Genomic DNA, 26,268 nt, shown 5'->3' with positions numbered 1-26,268 from the left:
CTGGAGCAAGCAATGCCTTGGCCAGCGTGAAGATCTCAGGCCCACAGTAGCTCAGGAATGTGGCCCTTCTTTTGCTGGCATCGGTGATCCCTTGAGCCTCCGCGAAGAACTCGAAGCGTTCGACGTAGTCTTCCCACGTGTGGGGCTCTGATGGCTGGAAGGGCTCCAATACCCTTGGACTCTCCATTGTCCTGTGGGCAGGGTCGTCTTCTCAGCTGGCCAGTGAGTCTTGTTTTAGCTACAATCCGGACTCTGAGGCAGGGCTGTGTTTAACCGCTCCTCAGCATTCCGGATCCCACCTTCGTCGCTAGTTGTTGAGACGTGGGATTTGTGATTTCAGCTCTCTTGACATAATATGCTGGAGACAGTTCTCTAGTAACACTTCTTTATTCAAGCAAACAAGACTGAGACTTGAGGAGGGGAGAGCTACATTTATAGGGACAGGGAACAAGCTAGAAAGGATACATTTTGGAGGGAACAATCTCAGGCAATCACAGTCCTGCCTTTTGGAGGAAACCAATAAGATAGAGGATCCAAATACAGCAGCTTAAATGAACCAATAGTAGCTGTACCCTCTGGAACCAAAAGGCAGTTACTTTACCCTAATGCAATACAGACAATAATAATACAGATATAAAATCCTTTGACTCAATACACAACAAGAAGCACATCATATTTGACATAAAGTGTAGCCAAAATTACACAGAGTAAAATATAAAATACAATTATTAATGTTGAAGACAAGGAATATATAAATATAAATAAGATTTGGGAACAGTAGATCTTATTGTGAGGTCAGGCAATGAGGAGGAGGACAAACAGAATGAAGGTTATAAAAAGGGATTTTAATGAATAAGGCTTATTTTCTTAAGATGAAGAAGTAGAATTAGACTTCTTTTTAGAAGCACTGAATGCTAATGTTGTAACAGCAAAATATGTAATGGCAGCACTGATAACAGGAATTAGGGCAGTTTTCACCTGTGCAGGGGGGACATCTGGAGAATATCAAATTGTGTGGATTATGGCAGAAAGATTGAATGTACAAGGCAAAGAGGGAAGAAGTAGTTTACCAAGACAGCAGAGTGAATGGAATAGGATGCAAAAGAGAAAAGGAGGGAAGAGCATACAAAAGACAACAAAATCTGGAGTGTAGCACATTGTGGAAGATGCTACCATAACACTCGGTTATTGAAGCTTACTCCCAAGTAAGTGTGCACAAGACTGGAACCTGAAGTAGGTAAGTGAAATGGTCAGGCATATCCACAAATCAGTTCTCATTGCATGTTGAGTTACATTTTAATTTCCAAAATTTGCTTCTTAGTACTTCCACTTTTTTCAGCTACATATTGTCCAATATATTACTTCCTTCAAGATGGCGTGAAGTTCAGGTAGGATTTGTCCGAAGTCCTGGATAGGGTGGGCAGATAAAATGTCTCACAGTAGTAATGACTATTGTGTGTGGAGGGGGTCATTAGTTAAATTTTATTCTCCATTCATAAGCATAAATGTCAAGTAGCTGCCAACTTCAACGAAGAGTCCAAGATGATTTTCATATATGAGCACCGTTGACCTTTTCTTTACTATCTGTGAAATCCATTTCAATATGATTGAAAGCTGGATTGTCAGTTCCTTCATCTGCCACAGGGAATGGTTTCCAGTTTAAAACTTTGATTTTCTCATCCTGGGGAAAAAATAGTATTTTACTTTGAGGAGTAAAGCTTTCGTTATAAATAAATAATGATTTATGTCCTTCCTATGCTTCCAGGGTGTTTTACAAAAACATAATAAAATTCAGCAACCAAAATAAAATATAATAAATTACACTACGTTAAAATAACAATACATTTTAAATCCTGAGAAAATAGAAGGATTTTTGTCGTCACCCATTATGGATGAAAGTTGCTGTAAAGCCGCCCTTCCCTTCCCATTGCATTAGAAACACTGGTACAAATAACATAAAATAGGGTTGCCCTATTTCTAGAAGTTAAATTCAGGACACAAAAGATGAGCTTTTTTTAGGCAAACAACCTATTTTCCTAATTTCCACCCGGACACTATTTTCACCTGGCATAAAAAGAAATTACTTCTATTGTTCAGGCCAACAGTTGTGAGAAAAGATGACATAATAATAGAATCTTTGCATGAGCTTTAAGATATATGACCGCTAGAGAGAGCTATTTCTCTGTTTTAATTATGTTGGTGGATTAGACAAGGAAGCCCTAGTAGATTTATTTGCAACAAAAAGCATTGCACAAAACTACTGTTAGCAAAACTTGTTTGACAGGTTCTATCTTCCCAAGAGGTTATGTTACAGATAATTCTTTAGCAGCTTTGGTTCCTTATGCAATTCTGATATACCATTTTACACTAAAGCAAGAATATTCTCATAAGAAAGATATTTCTGTACCACACTGCCACAGCTGTTTCTTTAATAATATACATACTGTATTTAGACTTATGGATTGGTCTAGGAGCATCTCATGTTGCCTGCACCATTGTTAAAACTAACAATGGTTTGAGCATGATCAGTGTCTTTGATGGAAAAACACTGGAGCCCCATGCAACGCCTGTTTATGATTACAGTAAATAAATTTATTTGAAGAATCTTCAATTTTTTTGCCAACTAAACTTCTGACAAACTCACTAGATAAGGTATAAATTTCTTGCATGTGGTTTGATATCTCTTCCAAATTCTGTGTAATCATGGCAATAAACTCCTTACATAATCTTCTATATGACATATGCATTTGGTGGTTTTTTGTTTTGATTTATTTTCATCTACACAGGAAAACTATGGCCCTATATAAGCTCATTCTTTGCATTTCTTCCTTATATGGTTTTGTAGTGGGCCACATAACTATTTCCTGCATTGCTACTGTCTAATGATATACTGTGTACAGGTGTTCACTTCATGGACACATGACAAAGCAAAAATGGCCTTCTCCTGCTTCTCCAGATGTTAGCAGTACTGTTTGGTTCACTGTGCTGCTGACAACTTGCTCACTACATGATTACAGCTAACACAGGAATATTTTTACAAATATAAACACAGTAAGACATGAACTCCACACTTCAAGGTCTTCCCAGGTTTCACAAAGAATATTTCCTGGGAGGGCATCAAGTCTCCCTCTCCGATGGCAGGAAAATATTATCTTGGATCTGATTTTTCAGGACCCCTCCATATGGCTGTGGAAAAAGTCTGTAGCCAGCACAAAAAGTCATGCCAGGACACTGTGGATCTGCAAGGTCCAATGCCCTTCCATTCCCTTGACAGTGGGGGACAAACTGAGGCAGTTTATTTCCTTCCCATTAATGAATAGAAGCATTGGAGGGGGAAATGCAGCTTCAAGTCAGGGCTCCCCTGACACCTGAGGCAGACCCCAAAATGGCAGTCTTCTACCCATGAGGGGAGAAGAAATGAGGGAAGATCTACATCAAGAACAAGGGGGGAAGAAAGATCAACATTTGGAATCAACTGCCCAAGTGGATTCTGTTTGTGGATTTTCTGCTTGCCCCATGGGTGGTCTGGCCTTGATAATGGTAGGGCACATGCTTAGCATGCAGAATGTCCCAAGTTGAATCTTTGTTGCCTTCAGATATGGCTGAGAAACAATTCTGAGCTAGATGAACCAGCCTCAGACTTGGCATAAGACAGCTCCCTCTATTTCTAAATATGCACACTTTCTACTCAGTCACAGTGAGTGCAGCTGGGCACAGAAAATGGTAGTTTGTTTGCCTTTGGTTATCCCCCTCTCCCACCTTTGCATTACTCAGCATGTAAATAAAGATATCACATGAAAATCAATACACATAATGTTGAAATATCCAAATTACATCATGTATCTGATACAGAAAACACCTGCTTATGAACATTTATGGCACAGTATATTTGCTGATCTATATAAGACTGTCAGTGGGAAGTTTAGTAAAATGTTGCAATGTTAAGTCCTCCTGGTTCTGGGTTCAAGCTAGGTAACCAGCCATGGTTACTTCATTCTGTTCTATTCCATTCCCCTTCCAACCACATGCTTTTAGTGAAGTTCATTCATTCATGATGGCTACCATCTGGGAACAATGATACACCCTCAAGAAAATCTCCAAATATCCCTCCCCACTTACTAGGATAAAATGTAGATCCTAATAAACATGGATCTTTTACTGCCCAAGAAGAATGAAATAGAAAACTAGACTTACTCGTTTAGGTTTCAAAAATGAGAAATTAGACAAAAAGTCCTCTTTGGTGAGCATGAATTTCCGATCCACAGTCTGCCGTAACCCTCCTGAAAAACATCCAATTAGTAGTTATTATTATTACTTTAATTTATTATCCATACTTCACCCTAAGCTCCCAGTGCAGGTTACAGCAATTTAAAATGCAACATAATTTTGTAAAAATAATTTGCAAAAGGTAGAATCACAAAAATACAGTGGTCCTGAAAATCTCAGCCAGGATAAAGAGGGCCATCCATTCTACATTCTACCTTTGTCAGTCCACTTGGTAGAATGCCTTCTTTTTAGCTAACTGAAGGAGCTGTTTATATAGAGATGTGAGAGTTCAGTTTCTTTTAGAAAATAATCTTTACTTCAATAAAATCACAACCAATTAACATACCTGTCGAAAGGCTGACAACTATTCCCACAGCAACTGTGACCAGGGTTCCAATTGTGCTAAAGTACAGATAAGATAAGGAATACCAATAATCTGCAATGGCAGGTCTGCAGGGGGGGGAAACAGATAGATATATTGTTATTTTTCTACAATGTAAATCTAAAAATGGAAACTGATACATATTCCTTATTTAATTTAAATATTGTTGTTAAGAGGTTTTCAAACAGTGATAAATAATACAAATTAAACAACAACAATATTCAGTAATCAAAACTGAACATCCAGAGAAAGACTTCAGTCAAAACCTAGCAATTGAATACATTTTTGATCCAACAGGCTTTATCCAACTGGATAAATGGGTCTTTACTATGCGTGTCCACTTGTTAGGGTTTTAGTCTTTTTTAAATGTATTTGTTGTATTTGTGTTTTTAACTCTTTTTAATTATCTTACTCCTTTTAATTATTTATGATGATGATAAGCGCTCTTAAGGTTTACTGTACATATATGAGATAAATGCAGTAGTAACATATGAGAACAAAAGCTCAGCATTTTCTGTGTGTGTGATTTGCAAAACAAAGTCCTTATCCGCCTCCCAACAATGCAAACAGAAAAAAACTTCTAATGTGATTGCATTTTGATCAGACGCTATTGGGCAAAGAACAGTAACATCTGTCAGCAAGAAATAACATTTGACAAATCTACTATTTACCTCTCATTAGCTTGAATTTCTAAGGAGCCATTCCAGTAGTTTTCTGTGCCTAGGGTGCTTATGTTGCAGCCTACCGTTGAAAGATTTAATGGCATGGCAGTACTGGGAAGTGGAGGGTAAATCTGAGCTCCAATTCCAACCCAAAGGGAAGCTGTGAATCCTCCCATGAGACCTACAAATGCACCCTATAAAGCAGAAAGATCAATCTTATTCAAACTTGAAAGATGAGGGAAATAAAAGCAACCCGCATTAACCCCCATGCTCCATTGTTATTTCAAAACACAGGAAAGAAATCTACATAGGGTTAAACTACACATTCTGTTAGTCTCCCAAGGCACTCCGGGCGGCTTCCAACAAAGATTAAAAATACATTAAAATGTCACACATTAAAAACTTCCCTGAACAGGGCTTCCCTCAGATGTCTTCTAAATGTCAGGTAGTTGTTTATCCCTTTGACATCTGATGGGAGGGCGTTCCACAGGGCGGCTGCCACTACTGAGAAGGCCCTCTGCCTGGTTCCCTGTAGCTTTGCTTCTCACAGTGAGGGAACCGCCAGAAGGCCCTCAGCGCTGGACCTCAGTGTCCGGGCAGAATGATGGGGGTGGAGACGCTCCTTCAGGTATACTGGGCCAAGGCAATCCTTCATATGTGATACAGGTTTTTCCGGCTAAATGCTGATATTGTTAGCCTGACATTTGTCAAGCTTATGTGTTCCCTTTGTTCTGGCTTGCTTGATTGCTTGCTTATGTGTGTGTGTTTACAATTTAAATTCATTTTGCATTTTACCATAGGGACCTTTTGGGATCAAAAAGGTTGCATAGAAAATAAATACATATATTCATCTATACAAGCATACATACAAACAGGCTGCTCTTCTGTCATAAATAAAATACAGGGAGAACACTTACCACAGGATTGGCAAAAGGACAAAGGATGCCCAAAGAAAACAGTCCCAGAAGAGGTCCACCAACCATGCCAAATATACTGAGAGCTGCCTGAGGAAAGAGCAAAACTAGAAATATCAGTCCTCAAAAACAGTGATGCTGAACATTAAGAAAATGAAAACCAATGTTTAGCTTCCTTGTAATCACTTTCTAGACATCCTGAATAAATACTACTGCTGACATACGCAGGTGATAGTAACAGGTTAAGCATTAAACAGAGAATTGGAAGTGACAGGTGACGCTTAACTTTCCTTAGCCACCATTGGTGCCAAAAGCCATTTAAGGGACGTGTGATTTAGAGCAGGGAAATGACACGTAGGGAAAGGGTTCTTGCCAAGTGCCCCTTTGCCTCTTTCTATCAAGCCCTCCTGAAAGTTTTGGTTTACCTTTTTAAAAAAAATGAATGAATGAAATAAACTGAAGACGGAAACATACTCAAGAGTGTGACAGTAGATTGAAAGTAACATAAGCTTGAATATTATCATTAAACTTACTGTTCCAAAACATTGCAAAAAAATACCCATTTTTATACAAATCTGTTCAGCTGGTTATGTGCATTCTTTTGTAATAAGTTAGCTTAATCATAGTAACTATGGACTAATTTTTCTAAATCCATTTGAATATAATAGGAGATTCAAAAGGGACTTTTAAAAGCCAATCTACTACTGTTATAGTTTGGCCTTTTATCCTAATGTCCCACTGATTTCAGTATCCGCTTTTTATAGCCTTCATGGATTTTGATACATTGACCCACCAGTATGAAATGAAAAGTAGCGTGCTCTAGACTGTATATAAGTTTGCAATCTTAAAACAAGTTAGCTGCAATCCTCCATTTTCTTATATTACTTGATCTAATTTAAGGCTTTTGCCAAAGTAAGCAGTTTGGAGTATAAAGAATAAAACTTAATCCATTGGTTTGTCCTGTTCTTCCAGTCAATTAATGTGAACTGAGGAATTATTAATCGCCTACCTGTAACAAACCTCCTAGAAGAGATGCCAAGGCAGCCATCGCAATACACACTCCACCATATAATAGACCTAAATGAGTGATACATACAGAAATGTCAAATGGCACCTATAGAATTCTGCACCTACAATCCATGAACCGTGAATTTAGTTTGCACCCATTAAAAACTATAGAAGTGTTGCACAAGATTTATAGAACGCTCGCTGCAGGTTTTGCCCTGTGGGTTTTGTTTCACTGACTCTTGATAGCAAATCAACGGTTGATAACAAAACAGCTAGGATTATATCTAGGAATAATCACAATCCAGAAAAGATCATGTTCTTGTCTGCTTTGGGGGAAAAATCACATAAAAACATTTCAAAACCTACAAAGTGACACCACTGGAAATTAAGTTTTTGAAATACTAGTCCTTACAAAGTAAATTAGAGTATTAGTAGTTAAGTTCACAACATGAATCATTTACATTCCTCATCCAATCCTCTAAGGAGATTGCTGTCTATAGATGAGTTCACTGTCCTCAAATGATTTATAAATGCTTGATATTTTCATGATTCACTATCCACCATCCTCACAGCTATAATTTGCAGTCAGGGAGTGACAGCCATGCACTAATCCTGCAGTGAGGCAAACTAGTAGTTTGTGCTAGCCACACATTCATCTATATGAGCTACTGTGCCCACTGGAAACAAGCAACAACATTCCAAAACTTCAGGAATGTTGGATATAATCCTGGTGTACTAATGCTGCCTTTACATATCACATCCATATTATACTTCATGCCCATTGCAATCTCCTGTTGGTACTGCAGCTGCAGTTGTTAGTAGCAGCAGCAGCAGCAGTAGTAATAATAATAATAATAATAATAATAATAATAATAATAATAGTATATTAGTTATTTGGTATTACTAGAGCACCATCAATGTCCACAGAGCTTTACAGAATGCAAGAGGACAGGCCTGTACCCCAAAAATCTAACAATGGCAGCCCTAGGAATAATGAAGTTTGGGGACCGTTTTCTGAATGTGTCAGGGTAACAAGGGGTTCTGCATCCTGCAGATTCATAGCCCCTCCAACATGCCATGCTCCTGGGACGTCATGCCACACCACCACTGATATAATGCTGGCAACAGGTAATTCACGCTGGTCTTTGGGTGACATAGGTGTTGTCCCATCAACAGACCTCATCTTTGCTGACAGAGCAGCACTTACACCACTTCCTACAGCCAGTGGCGGAGCTTCATGCTCCAGCACTGGAGGCGGAGAGCAGGTGGGGGCAGGGCTGGTCACATCCTGGGGGCGGGGGGCGATGCCCACAGGGGCGGGGCACCCAGAGAGGGTGGGGGGCAGCCACAATGGCAGCCTGGGGATCGCGCTGCTGGGGGCAGGGCACTCCCCCCATACTCCTCTTCCTCCGCCAGTGCCTACGGCCCCTAAGATGGCACCGACAGATGCACCATTGAGCAAAATGGCACTTACTTCTGAGCAGAGGGGGGCACTAAGCCAAGAGGGTGCCATGGGGGCGCTGCAACAATGACTGAGAACAGAAGGTAGGGGTGCACCAAATTTTGGCATTGCACAAGGCACCGCTGAAATTTCAAAGCCCAAAGTCTGCCACTGTTCTGAGCAAATATGCATAGTGTTGTACTGTAAATTACTAAATTTCAGCATTGGATATCTGCTTGCAAGCCCTGCTTGCTTAATTTTCTGATTGTACAGCCAATTGTACTATATTTAATAGGTGATATGAATAGGCTTGTGTACCTGCTTAATAGCAAGAAGCAAGATAATTCTGTAAGAAGGTTGATAATACAACAACCTTGATTATTCTAATAGTTCATTTAAATAAATTTATTTAATTATATTTAAAAGTTACCTATAAAAACATGTTAGAGTAATATAATATTAACTTTATCAACATTAATGGAAACTATAAACACCATAATATCTGAGAAGAAAATAAAGACTTGGCTCCTGAAGCTTGAAAAGATAAAGACTTACTCATCCCCATAGAAATCCAAGATAATTTCTTTTCAGTGGGTGATGTGAGGTAAGGTTTAATGAGGTCTTCTACAGTCACAGCGGCTAAAGCATTGATGCTAGAGGACACTGTACTAAGGAAGATGAAATATAGTACATTTTAAACTGAGAAGAACAGATACTACACTTGATCTTAGCCAAAAGGCCGAGAATAGGTTCCCATCAATTAACCCAATATTAAGCGCTTTTAGAAAGAAAAAGAAAAAAAGGTGCCAGTACTCACCATTACAGTAAGTAAGTGCCATACTGTTAACATTTGGGGAAGGTGACAGTTCTGTGTACCCTTGAGCACTCCCAGAAAAAAGCACTGCCTATATTTATATGTATTTATTTACTTAGAGAAAATCCAGCTATGTTAGGTGGGGCTTACTTCCAAATGTGAGTATACAGGATTGCAGCCGATATATCTCTCCCAGAAGGATTCCCTTATTCTCAGGGAAGTGGGTAGAAGACTGAAGCCTATATTGATTAATCCACTGATTAAATTTATAAAGGTTACTGTAGTCATCTGAATTCATTAAGAACATTTTCCCCTTACTGCAATGGATTCAGGATTAATTTACCTTAATGTTCCGCTATAGGCACTAGCCACAAAAAGTCCTGGCACACCTGGAAAATCGCGTAGAATATCCAATACCAAATATGGCATGAGCTGAAAAAAGCAATATACATATAAATTATAAAATCATTTCAATTTTGTTATAGAATCATTTCAATTTTGTTGTCTTCCCCACATTTTTGTAACTTTCACTATCTTCATTCTTTATCATTTCTCTAAGCTTAAATACATATACAATTTAAATCTTTTTTCCCAGCACAAGAAGTTAGGTACAAAATTGGAACTGGAACCTAGAATAGCATTCATTCATATATTGAATCATGCAAGATCTTTTGAGGACACTGGCTCCAAATATGTAATGTCATTCTTTCTTCAGGGCTGGCCCTACCATTAGCCAGAGTGAGGCAACTGCCTAAGGCAGCAAATGGTAGGGAGAAGCAGCAGTAGCAGCCACCAGCCACCTATTTCTCCTGAGCCTCTTGGCCATTCCTTTCTGTCGAAAATCAGAACTATGTGTGCCAAATAACAAAACCAACCTGCTCCTTTCAGGTGTGCTGAAGGACACTATCCCATTGCTATTGTTGTAGTAAGATTTACCTGCCAATCCAATCAGTTCTTTTACTTGGAGTAGGGGGAACAGGAGCAAATATTTTTTTCTCTTTGCCTCAAGCAGCAAAATGTAAAATGCACTGCCCTTCTTTCCAATGAGTGGTCTTCTGACTTCACCTAGTGAGCCCATGTACTCAACATCACATCTCAGTGCCAAACCAAAAACTGCAATGCTAATACAGTACTTTCTTTTGCTCTTCTAAAGTATATATGTATGATAATATTCTATATGTATTAGAAAGTTAAATACGAAACCTGGTCTGGTGCTGAAACACATTTTGCTGTCCAGGGGTCACAATCCTTATAAATGGAGTACATTGCTAATCCAGACAACACTGCACATGCAAGAATTGCCCATAGTCCCAAGAGGTTTATATAAAGAGATCTATGAGGAAATAACAACATTTTTAATCTTGGGAAATACCTGGTAAATCACAGTTATAGTATTGTGTAATTATGTACTGCACTGTACCTGAACTCGCTTCCTCTTTGGCAGCCAAAGAAAATAGAACCTTAGTTAGGTTACAATGTACTTACTGGTTTATTTAGCTAAAAAGGCAATGGAAAACATTCAATCATGTGTGTGTTTGTGTACATGTCGCTAAAACAAGCCGTCACATGTCACTTGGAGGAGCTCCCGCTTGCCATTGCTGCTCTGATATCACTGCATGTTCATAGAGATGTTGGCTTTGTTACTGAGAACAGGGCTCTCTTGCCTCTTCTTTCCTGCCCCCAGTAGCTACTCATCCTGCCCCCAGTAGCTACCCCCAGTGCGCCTGCCCCCAGTAGCTACTCATGAAGATCAAGAGACCCCTGGGACAGGGTGCAAAAGGAAATGGGTGGGGGTTGGGGATGTAAGTGCCTTCCATTCATTCAAGAGTACATTTAAAGCAAAGCCTCTATTTACTGAGCCGAGCCTCTGAAAATCCCATTCATGCCTTGCTCTGATTGCTGAGCAGACACCACATACTGCCTACACATTTTCAAGCCTACACATTTTCACAATAACTACGATAGCTAAACTGCTTGGGTCCAATACACTGAATGACTTATTGTTGTTCTTTGTCATTTTTATTTCTAAGATCAACCAGGAGCAACTTTCTATCTTTCAGTGGTGTTGCATCCCTTCCTGTAGTTTCCAGAAACCAGCGACTGTTTTTAATCAAACTCTAGTATAAATTGCTAGCGTTCTGGTCTGAGTACAGTTGGCAAGCTTTGCTTATGGTATTTTAAGATACAGGAAGTCCTGACAGCTTTTCTCTAAAAGTGTTATTCTAAGCAAGTATGTGAAGAATGTCATTTCTGTGAAGCAACAAAAGCAACTTTTCCCTTACTGTTACCATGGCACTAGTCATGATCCAACATTGACTGACCCTGATCCTACCTAAACAAATAAAAAGGTGAAATTGACTTGGCCTGGTCTTATTGCAATTAGCTTCTTGTAACATTCTTCAATAGCAAGGCAATATTGAAAGTCAAAAGCATCGTTCTTTTTTGGTGTCTATACACCCATTTTTTCACATATTAGTATAATCAACATTATAAAAGAAACATAGTTCTATCTTAAATTTGTACAGAAACAGGTTGCAAATCTGGTACTTGTTACAAAATTCCTTTCAAAAAATTAAAGTAAATGTGTGTATTTAGAACTTTAGTAAAGTATTTACACTTTATATAATTATATTTCCAATGGTAATGCTTTTGTCAGCAGAAAACAGGAAATCAATTTTTGGCAATTCCAACTCCCTTGGCCTTCACACCCCTCCCTAAATATGATCTAGAGGTACCTTCCAAAACAGATTATGGGAGCTGTGGGGCAGGTGAAAATTGTTGAAAACTGCTCCCTCCCTGTTCAACTGATAGATGGAAGCCTTACCATTAGGAATACCATAGGATACAGCCCTAAGGAAATCAGTTGGTAATTGGTGCTAATTATTATTGATGTTGTCGCGGATGCAATGGTAATAATTTGATGTAATAATTAGGATGGAGTTGCCCATATAATAAACCAAGATTCATTATTGCATGGCTCTGCGCAGGAGTAAGCTGTATTTGTAAATGTTCAAGTATTTATACCATTTACAATTTTAAAAAAGACACAAAGCTACAAACTGCTATAATTTACCCTAATCTAATTGTTCATGTGTATTTGCTTTTGACAAGGTTCACAAAATAGAAAACAGGTCATTTATATCTTTTATGACTAGATTTTTTAAACCCATAATATCAACAATGCAATTTAAAATTGAAACGTTTTGCAAATAACAGATTATGCCAGTCGGTCAAAAGAATGAACTTACAGCTTTGCTTGGAATAGGGTTTTGCAGGCAATGTATCGTTGAACTTGAGACTGGTTGATTCCATATATTCCAAGCCAGGTGAAAGTCCCACCTACAATAATTGTCCAGAATGTATGCCTTTGCAAAGGATCAGGGTTAAAACTAAATTAAAGGGAGGGAAATAAAACTGTGAAAAAATGGTCTTTAGACTCTTTCCATGTTCACATTCAATTTATACACAAGTTCTCAAACAAACTGAAAAAATAACAATGGTTAAATATTAAACTCAACTAATCACAAAATAAAACACACGCACATTATTTGAAATGCATAATTCAAGATGCAATAGTTCCTTATGAATAAGAGCATTAGTTGTATCATGGTGGCTTTGGACTGGTGTAGGATTGTCATACGTCAGAAGCAGTGTCTGGGCAGAAATCAGGAAAATGTTTAGGAAAACCCAGACGTATGGCAACCGATGTTGGCAATGTCATTTTTGCTAATTTTTCTTAATAACTGGGAAATGTCTTTTTTTTTTAGATTTTGTAAAAAAGCTCAAACAACTTTTGGCAAAAAACTTTTGTGTTCGGACTTTCACTTTTTGAAATATGGCAACCCTAGACTGGTGGCAGGGCATCCCTTTTTCAATCTATGCATTCATACAGTCCAGTGATTCTCCTTTCAGCGCTAGGTCATTGAAGGTGACAGGGAATGCTGATCCAGGCAAGATCATACCCATACCTGATGAGTTTGCTTGGGAGATGTTTAAGTGAGATGGCATCCCCCAAGTGCCACCTTGGGCTTCCTTGGCAAACTTGCCAGTCACAGGAGCAATGACCCGTCCTGGACCAGCACACTCCCTACCCCGTCTTTCAGCAACCTGGCGCTGGAAGGAGAAATGCCACATGGCTGTAGTGCTCCCTCTCACTGTCACTTTTTCCTGCCACAGCCTACCTCAGCCAGTCTCACAAGCTTGGGGGGACGACTACCTGGGAGGAACTCAGGTGGTACTTGTGGAGCAATCAGTAGGCACCTTGCCAGGCCTGTGGCCAGCTAGATGTAGCCAGGATGGGCAAGGGTTTAAAGCACAGCTGCTGCAGCTGCTGCAGCTGAAGTGAAAACTGCTCTGGAATCAACATGGAGTCCAAGATGTAGAGGATACAAGATAATGTATATAAAGTGTCTGTCGCAATGAGTCACTGAGAAGTCACCTATTCTAGACCTCAAATTACTTGGAAGAAGTAAGTCAACTGACACTACACTGATGCAATGGTGGTGGTGCAGAAGGAGGATTGCTCTGCTACCACAGAGTGAGCTCAGAAATGAAGTCAACCCTATGCTCAGTCATTCAAATAAGTCTCTGTTCCATCTGTGTTTGGATGAAATGTCAAGGCTGTTGCTTTTATCAGCTACCGTTCCCTGCTCATCACCAGAAATGTACAGGCTTAGTGAGTAGTGTTGGTTAGATAGTGATAATGCTAGTCTGCCACACTGCATGCAGTGTGGCCTATTCAAGATTTTCCCTGACTCAATGTAGATTTTTAAAACATTTTTTTCAATCTAAGGTTTTGGCACAAGCACATTCATTGTTAAGGGCAATGCAAAATTATAGCAGTTCTCAAACAAACCTTAAAGCTTCTTAGAAATGCAGAAATGATCCCTTTCTGCAAACTATATTGTTTATGTTGCACAAAAAAACTCTACATTTTTATTCATGAATGCTTTATAAGATAACTAATAACCTTACCCTAAGCATATACCTAGAATAAATGACACTGATTACAATGATGCATAAGTTAAATAATATATTTAAGCTTTAGTTGCAAAATTCTGCTATAATACTGTAGCTGAAACAAATAAAAAACTTACTCCCAGAAATTTAATCTTCCTCCATGGTAGGAATCGTTTAGAATTGGTTCAATGCCATGCTGAACAACCACAGCACGTATAATCACAGATGTAAAACCTGCTACCATGATTCCAACTTGAAAAACATCCGTCCAGACTACTGCTTTTAGACCACCCTATGTGAAGACAAACAGATAGATTAATATACAACCCAGATTACTTCTTTGTCAAAAAAATGTATCAGAAGAGAAGAGAAGGGAATCCCACCCCCACCCCTACAGAATTAATGTTCTGAAGGACCTAACAACTTCAATGCACTTTTCTAACCAAGCCATTCCACTGCTGTGGAGACAACACAGCATCTCCAGCTTTGGTGCACCCAGAGACAGCACTACCAACAGAGCCTCCCCTACCACTTGTAAGGCCTTGGGTGGCACTCTTTTAGGTACTTGTGTTCCAACCATTCAAGACTTTGGGTCTGGTACTTAAACTTTAAATTGGTCCTAACAGCTCATGAGCAGCCAGTGCAGCACTTTCAGGACCCATGACACATGATCCCATAGGGCTCCACCACTCACCAATCCTTCTGCATTTGGTGTGGCTTTGAAACTGTCTCCAAGGCCAGCCCCTTGTAGAGCACATTGCAGTAGTCTGGATGGGGAGTCACTACAGAATGGACTACTGAGCGAACTAGCTTACTGAAGCCACCTGAGAGTCCAGTGGCAGGTTGGAATCCAGGAGTACTACCAGACTACGAACCTCTTCCTTCAGGAGGAGAGCAACCCCTGCAGAAAAAGGTTGTCCACCTAATACTCAGATATGAGAACTGCCCACTCATAGCACCTCTGTCTTGTCAGGGTTCAGCCCATCCCGGCTTCCAGGCACCGGTGCAAGACCTTCGCAGTGTTATATAAAATAATTTTATGGGGTTCAAATAATTTTATGAAAATTTGCATTCAATTATTAAAATATTTATATGCAATAATAAAATGAATTTTAAACATACCAGTGTGCAATAGAAGGTACAGACTACTCCTGTTGCAACCACTGCACCCCACAGGTCAAATCCTGTAACTAGAAAAGAAAATATAAAGTGTAAAGGAATGAAGTTTTTTATGGTAGATGTTTATTTTGGTGTTTGAACAGCAGATACAAAGAGTACTGGAAATAATTCTTAGTGGTAATTAATTACAATTTGGCCTTTGATTGTTTCTTCCATACAAGGCTTATTTGGAATTATGCCCATAAAACAACTCTGCACAACAGATGCTATTGACTATGTTAACTAAATAGAACCTGCACACAGAGGGAACGATATCTGATCCTCTCAGTAAACAACAATTAAATGACACCAATATCATGCTCAGCTCATTAGCTGCCAGAGGTAGTTGGCTTGCTTTTGCTGGAAACAAAATTATAGGGTGGATGGACTTTGCTCTGCTCCACCAAGACAATTCTAATTTGACCTGTAAGGGTGCAGTTTATGGCTTGCCAGATGTTTGATAATCATCCTGATTTGTAGCCTACCAAGACTCCCTGTGTAGGGGCCAGAACCATGGTCCCAAGACATGTCCCAAAGCTGCCATGCTGCCATAGAAGTTGCCGTCCGAAACATCTTGAAAGCACCAAGCTAGGGAAAGCTGGTCTAAAGATGCATGATATATAAATCTTTCTGAAACTAAGAAGGTCATAGACTGGTGATTGACTGGATGGGAGACTTTCTGAGAATACTGTGTGGTTGTCCTTCAGTTTCATCATGGAAGAAAGACAGGTTATGAATGTAATGAATAAAATTCAAGAAATTGAACATAAAAAATGGCTGCCTTGGTGATTTGAGTTGTGAACCCTTGCTGCAAAGATATACTTGATAAATAGTTTCATAGATATAGTTTTAACTGTTTGGCTTATATTTATTGGTTTAATTCTTATTATTATATTGATTTTATTGTTTTAATATGACTACTGCCCTTCTTGATGGATCTAGTCTAGAAATGCAGTGAGTAAATCAAGAAATATAAAAATTTGAATTAACCATCTATGTATATTTTTCAAGAAATAACTATACCACATAGTTTATGCATTCCCCCCTTTAAAATCCACATGAAACCATCATTCCACAATATTTAGGGTCCATTAAGCCTAGAATATTTACAACATTATGTTGTATGGTAATGAAAGCAGACGTTAGCCAGAAGTTACTTCTCAAAGCATAGCTGCTGTTCTGATGCTGGAATTTTAGATGGACAAACCTTTGCTGAAGTCAGCAGAAATATACAAAGGCTTCATAATAGGTCTTGCTTTATACAATAATTGATAACAGATATTAAAGAATAAGCTCTGTTACCATAAATTCATTTATTCATCTTACCTTGATTTAAAGCCAAGGCTGGGGCATAAATGACAATTCCAGTGTATAATATCTGGAACAGAGGATACAGACACAAACAAAACATTTTAAAGATCATCCCATTTTATTGATAAAAACAAAACCTTCATACAGGAGCAGTTTCACTTTTTAAACAATTCTTAACTGTCAGGGGTTCAGAAGGAGAGACACAGGAGGGGGAGCAAATGGAGAGTGAGGAGGAGGAGTACGAGGGAGGCGCAGGCAGTGACAGTGGCCAGAGTTATTCCACGAGCCTCTCTAGCGAATCGGAGGACTCACAGAAGGGAGCGCCGGTGGCCAGAGCGAAGGGGGCTCCAGGGGGGAAGCCCCAGGAGGAAGGGGCTAGCGGGGAGTCCCTGAGCAGCAGTTGGAAATCAGGACCAGCTTCTCCACCAGAGCGCAGTGGGGAGGGGGAGTCCCAGGAGTCGGGACCAGTGTCCTCATCACCAGAGGGAGGAGAGGAGTCAGGTTTGGCAACGCCCACATCAGGAAGCGGGGAAACGGTCAGAAGGAAAGTCACCGGCTGGGCGCGCGCGCCAAGTTCAAATGTACAGGAGCGCGGCACAGCGGGGAGCCCGGGAAGGGAGCCAGGTCCTAAAGCCCGCCGGAGGGAGGGGCAAGACTCAGGAGGTTCAGCGTCAGAGGAGTCCAGGAAGGAGGAAACCCCAGAGGGCAGAAGGACTCAGCGAAGGAAAGAACAGCGTAAGAGGTGGAGCCGGGCTAGAATCTTAAACTGGTGTGGGTGGAGCAGTGAGTCAGAGGGGACTTAGCCGGTCTAGCGTCAAGACGTGGGTCTGCGCGCCCAGAGCTTGGAAATGGAAACTGAACTTTAATAAAGACTTTTGTATATAACATCCACCGGGCATTGGTCCTCTGTGAGCTGGGACCTAGCGGCAGTCCTGACATTAACACTCTCAAATACTCCACTTTCCTTTCTCTAAAGATGCAACGCGATAAAAGCTTCAAGAAGACTTTAAAAGACTTTGGAACTTTTAAGCTTCAGAGCTAGGCTTGTTTTATTTTGTTGTAGTTTACATTCTATTATTCCTAGTAACGGTGATGGGTGATTAGTAAATGTTGATTAGATATTTTTTACTTTGTTTCAATGTACATTAATAAGAATTTGGGTTAGGTTCATGACAGCTAAATAAGCTCTTCAGGGGGTCAATGAACTTAGAAGTTTGGGAAACTGGATGACTAGGAGACTGAGGGTTGCAGGTGCTGTAACAGAGGGTTCCATAGTAGTTCCATTCCTCTCTACAGAATCACTATCAGACAGCAGATTCCCATTCAGCCCCATGGCATTCATGCTGTGAATGTCCCACAGGCTTCTGTTCTATCACCAATGCTATTCCATGTTTGCTTATTTAATAGCATTCCTATGCCACTTAATCATCAAAACCTCTAGACAATTTACATAAAATATACATTAAAATTGCCCCCAAAAAGTCAGGTGCTAAAAACAAGTTAACCAAAACATTTTAATACCGGAATAAAACCAGCTGTTTTGAAATATAATACATAATACAATGCAATATATTAAAATTTATTATAATAATATTACAAATTAAAATTTATATGTCTGAGTAGACTAACTTAAACAAAAATGTTTTTAGCAAGTGCTGAACAGAGTACAGTGCTACCTTACTTCTCGAACGTAATCTGTTCTGGAAGTCCCTTCGACTTCCAAAATGTTTGAAAACCTTCCGATTGGTGCAGGTGCCCTGGAAACAATAGCGGACAGCTGCATCGGACATCCGATTTCCGAAAAACATTCAAAAACCGGAACATTTACTTCTGGGTTTTCGGCATTTGGGAGCCGAAATGTTTGAGTACCAAGGCATTCAAGAACCACGGTTCCACTGTACAACAGAAGTACCTGCCTAATATCAATGGGCAAGGAGTTTCAAAGTATAGGTGCTGCCATCACAAATTATCAATTCCTTACAGGTGCAGAACAAATATTATGTGACATTTGCAGAAGTGCCAGGTCTGCAGACTGAGGCACCCTGTGCATGAAATACAGTCGTACCTTGGAAGTCGAATGGAATCCGTTCCGTAAGTCCGTTTGACTTCCAAAACATTCGAAAACCAAAGTGTGGCTTCTGATTCCAATCAGAAGCTGTGGAAACCCCGCTGGACATTCAGCTTCCAAAAGAATGTTCAAAAACTGGAACAGTCACTTCCAGGTTTCGATCATTTGGGAGCCAAAATGTTTGAGAACTAGGCTTTTTGAAACCAAGGTACGACTGTATAAATAAAAGAATACTTCACACTGTAGCATAGAATTGTAGAGTTGGAAGGGACCCTGAGGGCATCTATTCCAACCTCGTGCAATGCAGGAATCCTGCCCACAGCTACTCCTGGGCAGTGGCTGACCTGGCTGCATGGGCACCCGGAACGGTGGCCATGCCGTGTACCCGGGGGGGGGGGCAATCCTCTGCTTGGGGGGATGGGGCAATCCTCCACATGCAGGTACAGCAGCACGATCCTCTGGGGCAGTGGGGCAAGCCCCTGCGGTGTGCCTTTTTGTCACCCCCCCCCCGAGATGGAACCCTACACCCCTGCCCCTGGGTGGGTTTGAACCACCAACCTTCTGGTTAACAGCCAGATGCATTGTGCCACTGGGGCGCATGTTCAGTTCAGAGTTCCTTTGACAGTTCCTTAAATATTTATGTCTTGTAATGAGTTACAACACTCTCAGTGATTTCAGTGGGGCAAGGATTACCCCCATATGTAATTTATATAAATAACTATATTGAAGCTTGTTCACAATCTCACAACTGAAGCTGCTAATGTCAAGCTTATATTACAGCTATTATTTGCGGAAGATAAAACATGCTTCATATACACTAGGCTAAATAACAATGGATGGCATTCAAACAAGTTTTACTCAGAGTAAACCTACTGAAATTAATGAATATGACTAGGTTAAGTTGTGGAACTTCTTTGGCACAGAGTTATGTTTGTAACATTCACTATTCGGCTTTCCTTGAATGCTGAAGATGCATCTCTTTCTATCTTTTTAGCCTGGCCTTTGATACTTGAGATGTCTGTTTTCAGGACCCATCCTATTCCTATGGCTGTAATTTGTTTTATTTGTTTTTAATTTATGAATTTTACGTTGTTGTTGTAGTAACATGCCCTGGGACTCGCTGGTGAAGGGCAGATAATAAATTTAAGAAGCAGTAGTAGTAACAGTGATTTCAGTGGGTCTATTCCTCCAAGTAAAACTTAATTGAATACTGTACCACCCAATTAGTATGATTTATACATTTCTTAATATCTGAGGTTTCTAAATCAATGTCCTTACCGTAAGTATAATGAAGAGAAATGTCCCACACAGGCGGAGGTATTTATTAAATCGAAGTTCTAAATACTGTAAAAGTAAATACATAAAACGGTAATGAACAATTTGATGTAGTCATGAAGGAACAGTTCATTTCACGTTGAAGAAGATTATATTAATCTGGAGGAGAAAGGGGTTGATTTTCCATTTATTATTTGATTGCTCAGATCGTAGTCAATTTTCCTTATTTTCTTTTGCCTGCTACTGCAACTATATATTTATTTTGTATGCATTTATTTATATATTTATAGACTATATTTTCATATAAAATATCACAAGGCAGCATACAGCCTAAAATGCACAGTAAAACCAAATTAAAAATGTGAAAGACATCAGTAAAAGCTGGTTGGTAAAAGCTGGTTGGTATGAGAGTCCTATTTAAATCATTCTTTTTTCACCAAAAAATAAATAAATCTAAGCATGAGCAGGGATGACTCTTGACAGATAGTATGACTAATGGCCAGGGATGGTGGGAGTTATAGTTCAGCACCAGCTGGAGGGATAAAAGTTCCCCACACCTGCTCAATTGGGAGAGGCTGTGAAAGCTCTGAATCGACACTTGAATGCAGTAGTAGACTAGATGAAGGCAAATAAACTGTGCTCAACAGAGGCTCCTTGAGTGGGTGGTTCTCATGACTAGAAGATAACTTAAGTTACCTGTTCTGGATGAGGTTCCACTCTCTCTCTCTTAAGGAGCAAGTGTGTGGCTTGGTGGCAGTGGTGTAGCGTGGGTTGTCAGCACCCGGGGCAAGGCAAGTAATTTGCGCCCCCTAACCCTAACCCCCAGATGTTGCGCCCGGTACGGTCACACACACACCCTGCACCCCCACGCTACGCCACTGCTTGGTGGTACTCCTTGATATATCCTTGTACGGTTGTAGCTGCTGAGCCACTCGAAGCTGATGGAAGGCACTAATGCTGCTTGTTGTTTCCCCAGACTACAAAACTGCTCCTTAAGGGTGCAATCTTTCACCTCTCCAATTCCCAGACAAGGAGACGTGGCCCAAGGAGACCAGGGGCGCCGACTTATAAAAAATATTGGGGGGGCCCATACTGGGGTCCTGCCCCGGGAAGTTTTCTAAGATCCGCTCCCGGCCCGTTGCTGCTGCTGCCGCCCGCCTCGTGGCCCCCTCGCCAGCTGAGGGAGGGAGAGAGACCGAGAAGGAGAGAGATGCGTGGTGGGCAAGGCAAGTGCCCGCCGCGCCTCGCCTCCCACCGCCCCTCGTGCCGGCCGCCCCCTCCCCTCCCTTCCCCACGCGCGCGCGCTCGCTCGCTCGCCCACCTCACTCCAGCTCTTGGCCGTTCGCCCCAGGAACTCGCCGCTGTTGGGGTTGTAGATGAACCTCCGCCACTCGGCCATAGACTGGCTGAAGGGCTTCTCCTCCTCCTTGGCCATAGCGCGCGCGCGAGAGAGAGAGAGAGGCTGGAAAGAGAGAGGGAGCTTGGCGGTTCGCGGGCGGCGGTTTTTCCCCTGCCGAAACAACAGCGGCTCCTCAGAACCGCTAAGTAACTCTCCCTCAGGCGCCCGGCGGGAGAGCAGAAGAGAGGAAAAGGAAAGAGGGGCTGGGCCAGTCGCACGCACCGAGCAAAACTACTCGCGCCGCCTCTTTTACTACCGTAATAATTATTTGTTTTAACTCATTACTGAATGTATTTTAAAAGGTAACTATCATCAAACAAGGAAAATAAAAAATACCAACATAATTTTGTGATTTTACAAAGCATAATATAACTACCGTATTTTTCGCTCTATAACACGCACCTGACCATAACACGCACATCGTTTTTAGAGGAGGAAAACAAGGGGAAAAAACATTCTGAATGAAACAGTGGATGTATCATTTTTGTGCTTCATGCTGTGGCCACAGACATGTGATCTGATGGTGAATTTGGGGTGACCCAATGCAAAGATCCTGAGGATCCATGTGGATCCATGTTTTGTAACCACGTTTTTGCACCATTGCAGCCCCAGGGAACAGTGGGTGCGTGATTTTGGGGGGGCAGGCTGTAGCCATGGACATGCTATGTGCTCTGATGGTGAATTTGGGCTGACCCAATGCAAAGATCCTGAGGATCCATGTGGATCCATGTTTTGTAACCACATTTTTGCACCATTGCAGCCCCAGGGAACAGTGGGTGCGTGATTTTGGGGGGGCAGGCTGTAGCCATGGACATGCTATGTGCTCTGATGGTGAATTTGGGCTGACCCAATGCAAAGATTCTGAGGATCCATGTGGATCCATGCTTTTTAACCACATTTTTGCACCATTGCAGCCCCAGGCAACAGTGGGTGCGTGATTTTTGGGGGGCAGGCTGTAGCCATGGACATGCTATGTGATCTGATGGTGAATTTGGGCTGACCCAATGCAAAGATCCTGAGGATCCATGTGGATCCATGCTTTTTAACCACATTTTAAGTGGGGAGGGAAGGAAAAACACAGAAGGGACAAGGAGCAGGAGAGGGGTGTGCAGAGAAGCAGCTGGCTAAGAATGCAGGAGAGGGGTATAACAGGAGGAGGGAGGAAAGGAAGGCAAAAGTTTTCCCTCACCTACCCACCCAAGTCAGCCAGCTTGCGCGCTCTCTCTCGCTCTCTCTCTCTCCCTCCTGCACGGAGCACAGAGACACACTCTGCTTTCCCTCTGCCTGGAGGGGAGGGGCTTTCCCTGCTCTTTGTTCCGTTTGAGCAAACACAGCAAGGAAACAGAGCAGGGTGGGCAGTAAGACCCTGAGGCAGAATGCCGGAAAAATACGGTAATAATTTTCTTAAATTATTGGGGGGGCGGAGCCCCCCCAAACGAATTTTTGAGGGGGCTCGGGCCCCCTCAGGCCCCATGGAGTCGGCGCCTATGAAGGAGACCACGATGGATTCAACTTCAGCTTATTGTCTCTCATCCAGCCCACCATTGCATCCAGGCACTGATCCAGAATCTGCACACCTTCTCCTGACTCAGATGTTACAGAGAAACAGAATTGTGTACCATCAGCATACTGATGACATTTCACTCCAAATCTCATAATGACTTCTCCAAATGGCTTCAATCAGCCCTATAGCAAAAATGATCAAGCTGCTATGGGGCTAAGAAATCATCACCTAAAACTGGAAATGGTCTCAGAGATAGGTGCACTGTTTTACAGTGGTTTTTGCTCCTAACTCCCATCACCTGAGTGAGAGAGGTTTGAGAGTGGTGGTGGTGGCAGGGCATGGGCTGGTTGTCTTTAGTTGATGGCAATAAGATTTGTACGTTGGCAAATGTTTGCACGAACATGTACCTACATGTGCAGCCTAATTCATAAACCAGGCACTTGGATTTAACTAGTTTACCACAAGAGCCGGGCAAAACAGATCTACAAATACTGTTTTGGGATTTTCATTGATTTTTCCTTTGGCTGCTTTCTACATTTCAGAAGACTCTTTAAAGCTAATGTTTTCCAAATGGAGGGCTGAAAAGTGGGGCTACAAGACGGAAAGTCTTTATGCATTTGTTGTGCCCTGTCCCCATTGTGTAAGTGTGTGTGTGTATATATTACAATGCGGAAACGAAATGTAAATTTACTATTTTTAACCAGTTAACATTTATTGACGTTTTAAGTGTGTTTTCATGGATGCCCTTTGCTGATTTTATATGCATTTGTTGCATGCTGCCTTGATTTGTTTGTGCGTGCAGGTTATAAATAAGATATTAAAATATAATGGATGATCCGAAGAGCAGAATCGGAGGTCCTGACTGCGAAGGAACTCTATTAACCCTGAAAGCAACCTCGGGAGGTTCAGCAGCTGCGCCAGAGAAAGTTCCCGGGAGTCCCCTCCTCCTACCTCGTAGGTGCTGGTGATGCCCAGGCGGTAGAAGACGGGCACGAAGACCTCGGCGCTCAGGATGACCACCAGCGCGTAGGTGATGGCGAAGACGCTGAACCTGGCTCCGAAGCGGTACACCTCCGACGGGGTGCCCAGCACCGTCACGGCCGACATGAAGCTGGCCGTCAGCGACAGCGCCACCGGCAAGGCGGACATGCTGCGGCCCCCCATCAGGAACTCCTGCGAGCTCTTCTGCCCGCCGCCCGCGAAGGCGTAGTACACGCCGATGACCGCCGAGATGAGCAGCATGGCCCCGAAGACCACGTAGTCCCACGTGCCGAAGCCCCCGACGGCTTGGCAGCCGCTCATGGCGCCCGGAATGCCGGCGCTGACAAACAGGAGGAAAGCGCCCACGGAGAAGAAGGGCTGGTGCCTTCAGGAAGGACGGCGTTTCTCTTCGGCGAAGCTCGCTGGGACGGAGGCGGCCGTCTGCTGCCTGGTGCAACTCTTCGGCGCAACTCTCTCTCTCTCTCTCTCTCTCTCCCTCCCTCAGCGCGGGAGACGATGGGCAGGCGGGCTCCTCGCGCGCGCTTCCTCTTCCCCAGGCGCCCCCGCAGTTCGCGCGCTCGCTCGCTCTCAGCACGTGCCCTTTTGGCGCGGGAAGCGCTTCTGCTGCTTCTCCGCACCCGCAAGGGCCCACCGGAGCCTCCCGGTTGCCCACGAAGACCTCCGGCTTTTCTTATCCGCTCCTCTTTTTCATCACCCTCTTCCCTTCTTTTATTCCTACCCCGCGCCTTCCTTTCCGCTCTCCCTCCCCTTTCTAGTAATTCCCTTCTTCTTCTTCTTCTTCTTCCCTCACGCGCCTCCGCTCCTCTCAGAGGAGCTTCTTGGAGCGAGAGGCGCCGTCCAGCGCTGCTGCTGCTGCTTCTCCTCTCAGCGCAGCCGGTGAACGGAATGCTCGTCTCTCTTTCCTCGCCCAGCGCCGCGGGAAAGCTTGCCTCGTCTCCGGTCTCGTCGCCTGCCTTGCGCGGGAGTACAGCGGCAAGGGACAGCTCCCGTCTCTCTCTCAGCCTCGAGACGGAGCCACAGGCGAGGGGATTCCTCGTTTCAGCACCACCAGCGATTCGGCCAGAGGCAGCGCGAGAGGGAGAGCGCACGAGACAAGACCCAGGTAGGCTTGGGCGACAGAGCAGCAAAAGTGGCGAGAGCTGAAAGCAGCCCCGCCTCCCGCAACTGGAGGAGGGAGAGCCCCGCCCCGAGGAAGAGTGGTGACTCTGGTGGATTCGCCTTAAAGGAAGTAATTGTCCTGAATTCAGAGGGGAGCCTCCCTTCGTTATTCAAATCAAAACGCCTCAATTCCCATAATCAAGGGCTTAATTCCAGCAGAGGCTGAAGGTCCGCTCTTGAAATAGTTGCACAATGGGAAGGCATGAGATACTGAGTCCCAACGACACAAAGACTGGGTGTGCCAGCCTAGCTGTGGCCGTGATGAACCCTTGTGAATGAAACTTGCTTGTCTCACCTGACTGACACATGGGTGGCATATCTGCTTTTAGTGCATGCTTACTCATACTTTTATGCAAAGCAGCTAATATATCCCAACACCTCCACTTCCCGCTTTATGCACTGGAAGAAGTCGTAGCTAAGATGCCACAGGGAACTTACTATTATTTATTAAATTTCTGTACCACCCTTCATCTGAGAATCACAGGTGATTTATAATGCAAAAGCACAAAAATACATAACATAGTAAGAAACAAAAACAATAACCCCACTCACACACAGTTTAAAAGGCCATCAATTGTTTAATTAGCCAAAGGCCTGAGGGAAGAGGAATGTTTTGCCTGACATCTCAAGATATTTAACAAAGGTGCCAGGCAACCCCTTTGGGTAGAGCATTTCACATTTCTGAGGCGCCACAGGGAAGTCCCGCACTACCTGGAAAAGCTCTGCTGGGTGGCACAATGAGGATGCAATGGAGGCAGCAAAGTATACCTTCTTTGCTGGCTTCACTGCAACTAGATAGGCTTAATGATGAGCCCTCACCAATGTTTGATTGCATTCAACTGGAGTTTTCCATCTCTTGGGTATTTTGCTCTTGGGTACAAGAAGGTCCCGTCTGTCACATGCATCTGCTTTCACCTGGGCTTTATGAATAATATGCCAGGGATAGG

At 42.4% G+C, this 26,268-nt stretch overlaps 1 protein-coding gene across 1 annotated transcript; it reads right to left on the bottom strand.

Moving 5' to 3' along the window:
• Nucleotides 1-824: 824 nt before the first annotated feature.
• LOC310825307 (sodium-coupled monocarboxylate transporter 1-like) lies at nucleotides 825-25,293 on the bottom strand. The gene is made up of 15 exons (XM_083698682.1): nucleotides 24,113-25,293; nucleotides 20,262-20,327; nucleotides 16,931-16,982; nucleotides 15,569-15,636; nucleotides 14,584-14,738; nucleotides 12,736-12,876; nucleotides 10,691-10,820; nucleotides 9,831-9,919; nucleotides 9,229-9,341; nucleotides 7,234-7,301; nucleotides 6,228-6,314; nucleotides 5,320-5,504; nucleotides 4,613-4,716; nucleotides 4,195-4,280; nucleotides 825-1,681 (listed from the first exon to the last, which is right to left on the bottom strand). Exons 1-15 carry the CDS (start codon nucleotides 24,461-24,463, stop codon nucleotides 1,550-1,552), a joined length of 1,827 nt encoding a protein of 608 aa, XP_083554808.1. The 5' UTR covers nucleotides 24,464-25,293; the 3' UTR covers nucleotides 825-1,549.
• Nucleotides 25,294-26,268: the final 975 nt, after the last annotated feature.

Source organism: Podarcis gaigeae (genome assembly GCF_964106915.1).
Source record: "Podarcis gaigeae genome assembly, chromosome: 10".
NCBI lineage: Eukaryota > Metazoa > Chordata > Lepidosauria > Squamata > Lacertidae > Podarcis > Podarcis gaigeae.
The sequence above is the reverse complement of the archived record's forward strand: the minus strand, read 5'-3'. Positions and strand labels throughout refer to the sequence as shown.

Bases quoted from the DNA above. Each gene is read 5' to 3' on its own strand.
- LOC310825307 (XM_083698682.1), bottom strand. From the start codon at position 24,463: ATGAGCGGCTGCCAAGCCGTCGGGGGCTTCGGCACGTGGGACTACGTG. The intron at 20,328-24,112 runs GTAGGAGGAGGG...TTACTTTTACAG, and splicing joins GCATCACCAGCACCTACGAG to TATTTAGAACTTCGATTTAA. The intron at 5,505-6,227 runs GTAAGTGTTCTC...TCTGCTTTATAG, and splicing joins GTCCTTTTGCCAATCCTGTG to GGTGCATTTGTAGGTCTCAT.